Source organism: Ascaphus truei, chromosome 3 (genome assembly GCF_040206685.1).
Source record: "Ascaphus truei isolate aAscTru1 chromosome 3, aAscTru1.hap1, whole genome shotgun sequence".
Taxonomy (NCBI): domain Eukaryota; kingdom Metazoa; phylum Chordata; class Amphibia; order Anura; family Ascaphidae; genus Ascaphus; species Ascaphus truei.
In genome coordinates, this window is record NC_134485.1 from 142,760,569 (window position 1) to 142,773,408 (window position 12,840).

Below are 12,840 nucleotides of genomic sequence, written 5' to 3' on the forward strand. Positions count from 1 at the left end.
TAGGAAAACATCACTCTATACAGTATGAATGTTAATCCATTAACCCTTCATGGTAATCCCATAGAAGGGTTACATAATGTGTTGTAACAAACACATAATGTTGTGACGGATTGGCCTTCTAGGTAGTGTCAGTGAGAAATCCACACAGTTCTTTCTCTGACTTTATTTCTGGGACTCTGAAAAACAGTTTATCAGGGCACATAGATATGAAGTGCAGCTCAACATAAGCAGTATTTAAAAGTTTTTGAACATAGAGAAAGAGTTCCAGTTGTTCCCTGACAAGTCCTCCGAAAACACCAACCTGTGTCCTTGCAGGTTCTGGAAACTTGCTTCTTTGCAGACTTGTGGAAGTGTATGATGAGGGTTTTGAGTCACAATGTTCCCAGGCAAATCCACTTTGAACAAGAATCCTGGGTCCCTGCAAGTTTGGCATTGAGTGCAAATACCAGCTGGTTCCAGGCAATCCTTCTGGGCTCCTCATCTCCTGCTGGTTCAGGGACACTAACAGGGAGAAGCTGCCTGCCTTTTAAACTCTGCTTTAATCAGAAGTTGACTTGAAACACACTCGCATACCTTACAGCTAGGAAGTGGTCCGAGTGAAGGAGTTAACCCCTTCACTTCCTCACATTTCTCCCCTCTCAGATTCTTGTCCTTCCTACAGTAGTTTAAAACATGCCCCCCCTTCTTAGGACAAGGTTCAAGTGGGGGTGGAGTCTTCTGGGTTACGTTTCGGGTAACAATTCATATCCATTGCATGCAGCTTCCCCGGCTTGCACCAATACTTGAGATCTAGGTAATCCCTGGTCTGTAGTCCGGTCATCTTCAGTTGAAGTCTATCGAGCACGTCTATTACATGCTGTACATCCTCAAGAGACTGGTGCGTGGCGACTATTTTACTAGGTTTTGATGGGAGTAGTTTTCTTCCTGCATATTACACATGCAATGGACAACTTCACATTCACTCCCAACTTCATCAGTACTTGTCACATCAGTCTCTTGATTGTAATCATCGCTGCTCCAAAGCAAACTCTCAGTACAGGGGTCATTTAATGTACCTTTGTCACTTCTTTTGGCTATATCTCTATGGCATCCATGACCACAGCTCTTTAAGGACATGCTTTTTAGGAAACATGGAGGTTGGAAGTCACCTTTAGACTTCGACAAACACATTGTTTTGAGCAAAAGCTCCCCAGACATATCAATGCCATCTTCATTGCCGGGAAACTCTGACTTCAATTTCTTTTTCCTTTTTTTCTTCTTCTTTGCCTTCCAGTCCAACAAATCCCCAATCTTCATTTCAATCTTTTCTGTTCCTTTCACACTGGCCGACTTCTTCAGATGGGACCCTTGGATCTGGTTCTCCTTGCTTCTGTCCTGGAACACAGGGTGATGAGAATTGTAACTGTTTGCCACCGGTACTGAATTGTGTCATTTCTCATTTATAATCCTTGAACAGATGAATGGTCCCAGAAGGGAAAAGAAAGCGGAGCACAGCCGCGCATGTAAGGGGTTAATCCAGGACTTCAGAAGGTCTGTTAAAAAATTCTTTAATGGACATGCGACAACACGCGTAAGAGGAACCTATTTTTACCTGTCTGCACCATGTTGTTGCATGTCCATTAAAGAATTTTTCAACAGACCTGCTGAAGTCCTGGATTAACCCCTTGCCTGCGCGGCTGTGCTCCGCTTTCTTTTCCCTTCTGGGACCATTCATCTGCTTACACCGTGTGATGCAAGCCAACAGAGATGCTACAGGATACCATTTGTGAGTAACCACTTATCATTCACTTATATTTGGTTGCTGCTGGGATATCACACACAGGATTTATTTCTGCATTTGAGACGCAGTCCTAATAGGAGGTGTCAACAGTGGGAGTTGTTTTATACTGTATATAACTTCTATATCACCTACCAGGACTTAATACGCTTCTCATTACACAAGTGCATACCTGTGTTACAAGCACTCACTGAGACTTTGGATACCTGTATTATGAACTCTCTTCAATCAAGTTATTTCATTAATATTGTATTGGATTGGTGACCTTATACATTCGAGCACTGTATATCACAGAACTTTGTTCTAATTGTTGTGACAAATGCCCCTCTTTTGTAGTGCTGACGTCTGTCTGGGTTCTTCCCGACACAGTCTTCTAGGGTTAATTATACAACAAACAGGATCATGCAAAGTATTATGCTGCTTAACTCAGGCTTCTGCCTGCTTTATTTTCATCCTAGTAAGGTACTGCAGCTTTAACATGTGTAGGTTAGAGGTACTCAGATACTTTCATTCAGCAGTTCACACATTTCAGTGTTACAATATTTCCCACACTGTTATTTCAAGAAATAAAACCAAAATCATATAAGCAAATCCTATCCCTTTCAGGGAACTAACTACACATCAGAATCAGTCTCTCTAACAGCTGCTGGCCAACTAAACTGGTTCCCCAGCTTAAAACAATGCTCTCTCATTTAGGGACACAAGATACAGCACAGTCTTTTAGCAACAGCAGTAATCATTTGTTTTGTCTTATCTGTTCGTGGTGTCCAGGCAAATCCTCTGGTACTGTCATACGTGGAGAGGCCGTCAACCTCGATACTGGATGCAGGAGAGTAGCGACACCCCCAGCCCCCAGGCTCCAAGGAGAGAGAGTGAAATGCAAAACCTCTCTGCTCTAAATACCTGTGCATGTGATTAGAAGAGCAGGTGAGGGAGAACTAGAGCCATTGTAATCTGTGGTCTGGATTTTCCATCCAGCTGCCTGAGTTAATGTGAAGCTGTGGAACGGATCATTTTTAGCTATTCCTGCACTTTCTGCTCTAAAATGGGGCAGAAAGCTGCCTAACATCTTTGGACTATGTCACATATCCCCCTCCCCAGCTCACACCTACTGGGGTGAGCGGCCATGGACCTCACTGGGGTGAGCGTCCTACCTGAAATACTTGAGCTAACTCCTCAGTACAACATTAAGTATTCACATGATACGAATATGAACTTTTTCCATGGCAATTATGGACAATAGGTTTCGTCATAAGAGACTATACTTGGCAAACATATTTTGTTGCTCTCTATTAGGGAACTATTTTGAAAAATAAGTGTCTAGCACACATTCTTACAACCCAGGATATGCTAAATATATTCACAAAACCAAACAATTTCTATTATCTCCCTGGGTTTTTCTACTGTAGAATATGAACCTCATTATATATTTACCAACCGAAAGGGCCATCAACCCTGTATATTAATTTGTAGTTTAGCTACATTTTCAACACAGAGAACCAATATAACACTGTAACATTGACAAAATGCTTATTCTAGAGGCCTAATATACCTTAACTACAATAGCTTATTTGCATAGTTAAGTGTCCGTGACATAGTCCACACGTGTAATAACAAAAAAAATATCGGTCAATTCCCCAAACACATTTTTTTTTCTTTGACTTCCAGTCCATTAAATTTCCTGACTTTATTTCATAGGCCGCTGCAAACTGCAAATGACTGGACTGTTTCTTTAGCTTCTGACGGAACTCTTGGGCCGGATAGTCTTTGTCTTTATATTGTGGCCCAGAGTGGCGAGATCCGGAAAAATTCAAGGCCAGCGTTGACCTTCGTCGCTTTTGATTTGCGACCTTTGAACCTTTATGGTACTTAGAAGATGAAGCACTGATTACCTGGAGCACCTTCACCTTGATGGGGCTCTCACTAACTCCGGCTGTACCCTGTGGTATTTTACCTTTGCAGCCGGCAGGCATGTAGTCTTGGACCTCTCTTTCCTGAGGTCTACATTTATTCAGGCGGAAGTACCGCTGGATAACCAGTGACGCATTTCTCAGGGTTTGATAGCGAATCCTGTTCTGTGTCATCCTAGTCAGAGACTGGATTTTTATAGTTGCTCCTTTCATAATGAGGAACCTGTTTCGTACCATGCGGGCACGGTAGAATGATTGAAGAACACAGGCTGCTTTATTCCGGTGATTGAACCGACGAATTTTCATCCCTCTGTAGGCAGCCTGTAGGATGATAGTTGCGGCGCGTTTACGCCGATAATTTTCTCTTTCCCTTCTTCCTTGGACAAGAGCTTTGCAGTGCTTCTGAATTATTCTAATGCTTTTCTCCTTTTTCAAAATGTTAAGTTCCTCCACGAGAGAATTCTGTTTTGTGCATACATGTCGCAATTCTGTTCTCAGAGCGTCCATTTCTTCCTGGTGCTGGCTCTGAGTGTGCATCAGTGCTTCCTGCACTTCTAATTTTTCCTGAGTCAACTGTTTCTTTACTTTTTCTGCTTGGTCAGTCAAATCTGAATTTTCCAATTTCAGAGTCTCATTTTCTTGCTTTACAGTCTCTAACTCACTTAGGGCATTCTCATGGGTTTGCTTCAACATTCCCAGCTCTGTGTTCAGACCGTGGCCCTCCAGGCGTAAGTGTTGCACCTCTGTGCTGAGCGCATGAACCTCTTGTAGAGCCTTCCCGTATTTCTGTTTTAGGATAGCAATCAATTTGTCAGACTTAATCTGTTTTTCATCCATGGTGGCAATTACGGTGTTGGCCTTTTCCAGACTAGTCGTCACCTCTTCCAGCTCACTCCGTAAGAGAGACTCTGTTTTCTTCAAAGCCTCGTGCTCTTGTAAAGCTGGGAGTATACACCTCTGTAACTCGGCGTTCGCTTCTCGCTCCTTGTTCCAACATTCTCGCACCTTATTGTTAGATTCTTTCTCCTTCTTCCAACATTCTCGCTCCTTCATCAATCCCTGCCGCAGGACTTCATAATCATGGCGGGCAGCTTGGAGTGCAGAAACCAAAGCCTCTTTATCCTGGTTCAAGGATTCAGCTTCCCTTTGCTCCTCCTTTTCCTTTGCCACTGTTCCCGTGACAATTCTGCTGGTCACTCCGGTATGCAGCACATCTTGGCGCCTTTCTGACGCATGTCCTGACAGCGCAGGTTCAAGTGGCTCGGTCACTTCCCCTGTGACTTGAGGGACAGTTTTCTTTTTCTTCTTCTTTCTTTTTGCTTTATTAGCTCCAGAGATATCAGTGGTACTGGGCACACGCTCACTGGTATCAGCTTCCACATCTTGCTTGCACACATAGGGCGTTGCTTGCTTTTGCAGCTGTTTGTCTTTGAAAATTTTGGGGCACACATCTTCCATGTGACCTACTTTATGACAGGCCCAGCATACTAAATTCATCTGTGGGTACGGCTCTCCTCCAGGGGCCACATACGAGTCGTCATCATCATCATCATCATCATCGTATGGCCTGAAGGGACACTGTTTTTCATGATTATGTACATTACAAAATAAACATTTCACGTCGGCCATTTTAGAAACCCGGCAGGAACAATTTGCTAGCTGCAATTTCACTCCCTTCAGCAACTTGCATACAGCACTTGCTAGCTGCAAATTCACTCACTTCAGCAAAATGCATTAGCTTTACAAACAGCACTTGCTAGATGCAATTTTTTTTTTTTTTTTTCTTCTTCAGCAAAACATTTTGGTTTTCTGTTTGGGTTCAGGGTGCTATTGCATCCACACTTCGCACATTCTCTGTGTATGCTAAAAGCACAACTGATATACACATTGGGACAGACTTCACTCATAGCATCTGTACTTTAGTTCAGCTCGGCGGCCATTTTAAACCCCCGCATTTATTTGCAAACCCACAGACTTTTTAGTGTCGACCCGCATTCTCCACCATATGTGACAAACGCCCCTCTTTTGTAGTGCTGACGTCTGTCTGGGTTCTTCCCGACACAGTCTTCTAGGGTTAATTATACAACAAACAGGATCATGCAAAGTATTATGCTGCTTAACTCAGGCTTCTGCCTGCTTTATTTTCATCCTAGTAAGGTACTGCAGCTTTAACATGTGTAGGTTAGAGGTACTCAGATACTTTCATTCAGCAGTTCACACATTTCAGTGTTACAATATTTCCCACACTGTTATTTCAAGAAATAAAACCAAAATCATATAAGCAAATCCTATCCCTTTCAGGGATCTAACTACACATCAGAATCAGTCTCTCTAACAGCTGCTGGCCAACTAAACTGGTTCCCCAGCTTAAAACAATGCTCTCTCATTTAGGGACACAAGATACAGCACAGTCTTTTAGCAACAGCAGTAATCATTTGTTTTGTCTTATCTGTTCGTGGTGTCCAGGCAAATCCTCTGGTACTGTCATACGTGGAGAGGCCGTCAACCTCGATACTGGATGCAGGAGAGTAGCGACACCCCCAGCCCCCAGGCTCCAAGGAGAGAGAGTGAAATGCAAAACCTCTCTGCTCTAAATACCTGTGCATGTGATTAGAAGAGCAGGTGAGGGAGAACTAGAGCCATTGTAATCTGTGGTCTGGATTTTCCATCCAGCTGCCTGAGTTAATGTGAAGCTGTGGAACGGATCATTTTTAGCTATTCCTGCACTTTCTGCTCTAAAATGGGGCAGAAAGCTGCCTAACATCTTTGGACTATGTCACATTGTCTATAATCCTTGAACATTCTGACTCTGAACATCCATGTTTTTTCTTGGTGAAACGTCTTTGCCCAAGGTCTTGTGAACTACACACATGAATTTAAAAAAAAAAATAAACAGATTAACCCCTTAGTAGCAAAGTTCAAAGTGAAACATAGGCATCCATCACTTTCTAACCCCAGTAGAAAACTGCTCAACCTCCCTAACATGAGGTTATGCTTTAAAACCATTGTGGCATAGAAAAGGCTAAGTTTCAATAAAGAAATCATTATCATATTTAAAAATATATACTCTTTTTAGGGACAGTATTTTCTATCATGTTTTTAGATTTTTTTTTATACCCAGCACCTTGTGTACTAAAAAGGCTTGTAAGATGGTTTGCCTAAGCTGTGTAATATATCATGTTACATAGTTACATAGTAGATAAGGTTGAAAAAAGACGTACGTCCAACAAGTTCAACCTATGCTTAATTTAGACAACAGATACTTTATCCTATATCTATACTTATTTATTGATCCAGAAGAAGGCAAACAAAAAATCCCATTAAGGGAAAAAAAAATTCCTTCCTGACTCCAAGAATTGTCAATCGCATTAAGCCCTGGATCAACATCCTTCCCATGTTTACTTATTTGGTATATCCCTGTATACCTTTCCTTTCTAAAAAGATGTCCAACTTTTTTTTTAACAAATCTATTGTACCTGCCATCACAGTCTCCATGGGTAATGAATTCCACATTTTAACTGCCCTTAATGTAAAGAACCCTTTCCTTTGTTGCTGGTGAAATCACCTTTCCTCCAGCCTTAAGAGATGGCCCTGAGTCCTCTGTACTGCCCGTGGGATGAATAGGTCTTTTGAAAGTTCCTTGTATTGTCCCCAAATATATTTGTATACAGTTATCATATCCCCTCTTAGACGCCTCTTTTTTAATGTAAATAAATCTAATATAGCTTGCATCTCCTCATAATTTAGATTGTCCATCCCCTTTATTAATTTGTTGGCTCTTCTCTGCACTCTCTCTAGTTCCATAATGTATTTTCTTAGGATTGGTGCCCAAAATTGTACTCCATATTCAAGGTGTAGTCTTACTAATGCTTTGTTAAGGGGCATAATAATGTTTACTTTCATTCCATCCATTGCCCGTTTAATGCAAGATAAATTGCATTTGCAGCTACTGCATGACTTTGGGCACTATTGCTAAGCCTGCGGTCTACAAGCACTCCTAAATCCTTCTCCATCATGGATTCCCCTAATTTATCCCCATTTAATTTGTAAATCGCCTTTTTATTCTTGCATCCCAAATGCATAACCTTACATTTATCTGTATTAAACCTCATCTGCCATTTACCTGCCCACGTTTCCAGTCTCTCCAAGTCCTTCTGAAGAGAAATTACATCCTGGTCTGATTCTACTAACTTACACAATTTAGTATCATCAGCAAAGATGGAGACTTTGCTCTCGATGCCAACCTCAAGGTCATTAATAAACAAGTTAAAAAGCAGGGTCCCAGTACCGATCCCTGAGGTACTCCACTCACGACTTTAGCCCAACCTGAAAAAGTTCCATTTATGACAACCCTCTGTTGTCTGTCCTTTAACCAGTTTTCAATCCAGGTGCATATTATTACTGTGTCCAATTTTCTTTATTTTGTACACCAACGTCTTGTGTGAAACCGTATCAAAAGCCTTTGCAAAATCTAAGTCGACCACATCAACTGCATTACCCTGGTCTAAATTCCTACTTTACTCCTCAAAGAAACAAATAAAGTTAGTTTGGCATGATCTATCCTTTATAAATCCATGCTGACTATTACTAATAATTTTGTTTTCCATTTAGGTATTCCTGATCTTATCTTGCATTAAATGGGCAATGGATGGAAGGGAAGTAAACATAATTATGCCCCTTTATAAAAAGTTGGTAAAACCACACCTCGAGTATGGAGTACAATTTTGGGCAATGTGACAGTAGGCGGTAGCAATGTGACAGTAGGCGGTAGGCAATGTGACAGTAGGCGGTAAAGGTGAAGCTCGACTGGTTTCCCCTGAAACCCATGGAAAACACTGTAAAGTATACCAAAAATCTGTTCTATTGTGTGTTTTACCTGTTCCCCCTTCTATAATAAACATAGGATTTCCGGAGTGGGAGTTTCAAGGGGGATATTTGGGTCAACATGTATTTAGATCTTGTGTAGGAGTTCGGGGGACAAAGTTACTGTTAGTCCCATAACTCTCCCCAACGGATCTGCGGGTATGCGAGGTGAATTGCACCAGGGCTACACAGTGACCCCCAGAATCCTGGTTTTCGACCCGAAGTATCCCAGACCCATTTCCCCCATATGTATAAGGTTTTCCCCAAGGTATAAGTTTAATAAAACAATGTAATATGTTCTATACTGTGTGGATTAATCTCTATACAGTCAGCCCGGGCATTTACATAGGTGCCAGAATGTCTGTATAGAGATTGTGGATCAAAGGGGAGAAGGAAAGTCCAGAGGTGTCAGAACAGTTTGGTGAGTGGGGAAGGGCTGAGTACTGGGTCCGGAAAACCCAGGGAAGACACTTGGACAGCCAGACCTGGTGGAGCCTGCCCAGCGGGAAGCAATGGGTTGGCTGGGGGAAGCCGCTACTTGTAGACACGATTCCCATTGGCCAATTCATATTTTGCGCTCACCCGACTTTTCGAGCCGGCTCAGCACCCCCCCCCCCATCTGATTGGCTGGCTGAGTTACGATCCATTGTTAGACATAGAACACCGAAGTCAATGTAAGGGGACTGGTCAATCGGGGAACCAGATGATCTCAGGCTTAGGTCGGTGAGGCTCTAGCGGGCTTTTCAAAGTTGCTCTGTTGCGAATAGAAGAGCAATCAGCTTCGTTTTTAGCCGGAGAAGCCTACCTCGCTGAGACTGTCCTGCATTTTGTGGTCAAGTTCTATTTTCGCTTTGCCCGTGTTTAAGCTATAGAGGCTGGTATCTTCCTGGAGGAAGGTACTGTGAAGTTTCTGGACCAGGAGCGAACAGGGTAAGCCTCTGAAGCGGGTGCCCTGCACCAAGTTAGGCTATTGTCTCCCCCAGAGCCCCAGGAAGTGTATATTTTCTGTATTTTGTGTAATATCTGTATGTCTGCAGGTCTCACCAGAATAAACCTAATTTTATTCCACTACCTTGTTTTGCCTAGTGAATGATCCCAGTAGATAAAGGTGTTAAAAGTACCGGTCTCCTGTGACAAGCACCACTCCTTAGAAAATACATTATGGAACTAGAGAGAGAGTGCAGAGAAGAGCCACCAAATTAATAACGGGGATGGGCAATCTAACTTATGAGGAGATGCTAGCCAAATTAGATTTGTTTACATTAGAAAAGAGCCGTCTAAGAAGGGATAGGGTAACTATATACAAATATATCCGGGTACTGTACAAGGAGCTTTCAAAAGAACTATTCATCACAAGTGCAGTACAAAGGACTTAGGGTCATCCCTTAAGGTTGGAGGAAAGGAGATTTCACCAGCAACAAAGGAAAGGGTTCTTTACAATAAGTGCAGTTAAAATGTGGAATTCCTTACCCCTGGAGACTGTGATAGCAGATACAATAGATTTGTTAAAAAAAAAACTTTTAGAAAGGAAAGGTATACAGGGATATACCAAATAAGTAAACATTGGAAGGATTGGGATCCAGGGAGTAATCTGATGGTCAATTCTTGGAGTCAGGAAGGAATGTATTTTTCGCCTTATGAGATATAATTGGATGATATTTCACTGGGGTTTTTTTTTTGCCTTCCTTTGGATCAATATACTGTAAGTATGGATATAGGATAAAGTATCTGTTATCTAAATTTAGCAATCAATATACTGTAAGTATGGATATAGGATAAAGTATCTGTTATCTAAATTTAGCAAAGGGTTGAACTTGATAAACGCATGTCTTTTTTCAACCTCATCTACTATGTAACTATGTAACATTGCATTCACAAACAATAGTGGGAAAGTTTGCTGACAATGGTAAGCTTGCCTGGGTTGATGTTACTGCACTAGCTTCAACACCAAATGCTTGTATCCGTTGCAATTTAAGGCAATGGGTTATTTTCTTTTATAAATCTAATGCAATTTTTGCACTTGTTTTGCAGATGGGAGACATTGATAAATTAGTGTTTCCAAGTGGGGAAGAAGTTAGGTATTTACTTATCAAAGTCCCCTAGCTACGTACGGTAACATAACAGAGCAAAAGATTTTTCAAAAGAAAACTAAAATACATTTTTTCCTTTGATTAATCTGGTGTAGATTTGTGTATTGTTTTGTTCCAGTTTTTGCAGCTATAAGATTACTATGTTCACAGTACAAATTTACCCAATTCAAAATGTGTACTATTTATTGTACACAAATATCATTGTCAGAACTAGAAATGGTGAATCATTTTTATGGTGGGAAACCTGCTTTATCTCCTAGATGCAAAAATAGTGTGTGATACTTACTGTAAGTGAGAATTCTAAATGTATTTTTAGGTTACAAAATACAGGCCGCTTAAGGGGGCATCGCAATACTTTACAGTCAGTTTGAGAACAGCTAAAATGTAAAAATTAATACAATTATGATGTGACAAGAGACAGGCAAGAAAAGCCACAATTATAATACATGGTTGCATTAAATGAGCACAGGTTTTACATTCAATTTAGAGACATTTCATAGACAGCTAGAGACATCATTATGGATATAAGTAATATTTACAGACAGGATTAAAATTGTGCTAGAAAAGGTAGGATAGGCCTGCAATGTTTTGTTAGAATATGCCCTGCCACAAGGTGCTTACAATCTATAGGCAGGTTCGGTTGAAATATTGGGTACAGGGGATGGGAGGGTTGCTGAGTTTCAGAATGCAAAAGAGCAGGTATAACATTATAAAACATCAGCAAACAGCGACACCCTCTGGCTGCCCTTCGATGATGCTTTTGGGGTGACTCGGGTGTTATGTACGAGAGTTTCTTTGGAAGAATGAAACAGCAGCATAGTACAGTACTGGATCTCATGGCAGACATGCAGGGGGGAGGGACTGATGAGCTCCAGGTTGTGGTCTTTGAAGCATCTCTTTTCCTCATGCTTTCTCAGGAAGACACCTTTGGGGCGATTCGGGTGTTACACTGGCGACACACTTTATTCGAGCTCGGCTAGTCCCACGAATTCGGGTATACCCGGGTGTATTGAGGTTTGTGACTGTTTTCTGCCCGAGTGCATTGAGGTATTTTCCAAGCAGGGATTGAAGCATTTTATTCCCGCTGGCTGCAATACTGCACAGTATATATATATACTGCATTACAATTCATGAATTTATGCCATCTGGTAGACACGCGAAGCATTGCAGCCTATTAAATCCTAATCATTATCATTTAACAGATCAGCCGCCCGTCAGCCAGGCATGAATCCAGGCTGGGAAGGCAAACGCAACGGGGCTTGCCAGAGGTGAGGAGCGGCGAATTCCAGGTATCTGCCAGGTACATACTGGGTATTTGCTCGAATAAAGTGTGTCGGTGCAGTATGTGGTAGAATCTACAGTATAAGTGAGAATTCTGAATCTATTTTTACCTTGAAAAATACTCAACATGTGAGAGAAATAGAAATATTTAAAAAAATTTTTTTTTTTTTTCGAAATCTCCATTCATGTGATGTGTTTCTTGTGTTTCAGAGGATCAGCTTGGGCTAACACCATTGCTCAGTTTTCCCAGGCTCTGCTTTTGTTCCTTTATATTCGTGTCAAGAGACTCCATGTGAATACTTGGGGAGGTACAGTAGATTTTATTGTACCTAATTAGTTTTGCAACTAATAATACACAAGCAATAATAAAACATATATAACATACTCCCTTCCTCTTTGTATACACTTTCCTTCCTCCACTATCACCTTTCGCTCACATCCCAATAAGTTTTGAATCAAGACTCCATGACCTTTTGCAAAAGCATTACCCTCCTGGCTAATCACAAAACAACTGCACTTACAGCTTTTTCTATTGTAAGTTGCCCAAAACATAACTTAGGGTGTAAGTTCTTCATTGAACGTTTCCGCAGTCCTAATGTTTGGATGTTTGTGCACTTATATTTTAAAGCAGCAGTTCAAGCTGCCATTTAAAAAAAAAATTCCATTCAATATGTGCATCAATACAATCTGCGCACTGACAAGTGATTAGCTAAGTTGCCGATTGATCCACTCTCCTGTGATCAATAGGCAAAGATTCGCCTCGGGGGTTCACTAAATCAATGTCAGTGCTGCAGAAGAGTACCCAAGATGCAAAGTTCTGTGTGGAAGATCATGTGCCCACCCCTTGTTTTGATAGTAATAATATTATTTTTTTTCCGTGACCAGGCAGGCACTAGATACAATTGGTGCACTGCTAAAG

The 12,840-nt window shown here is 41.4% G+C and overlaps 1 protein-coding gene across 4 annotated transcripts in view; it reads left to right on the forward strand.

Annotated features, from left to right (window-relative positions):
* Positions 1 to 12,840, forward strand: part of LOC142489216 (multidrug and toxin extrusion protein 2-like) — a 524,115-nt gene that overhangs the window by 188,821 nt on the left and 322,454 nt on the right. For all 4 annotated transcript variants that reach the window (XM_075589594.1, XM_075589595.1, XM_075589593.1 and 1 more), the window contains one exon: positions 12,132 to 12,229. In XM_075589594.1, coding sequence (XP_075445709.1) covers positions 12,132 to 12,229 — 98 coding nt within the window. The remainder of the gene's footprint in view (positions 1 to 12,131; positions 12,230 to 12,840) is intronic.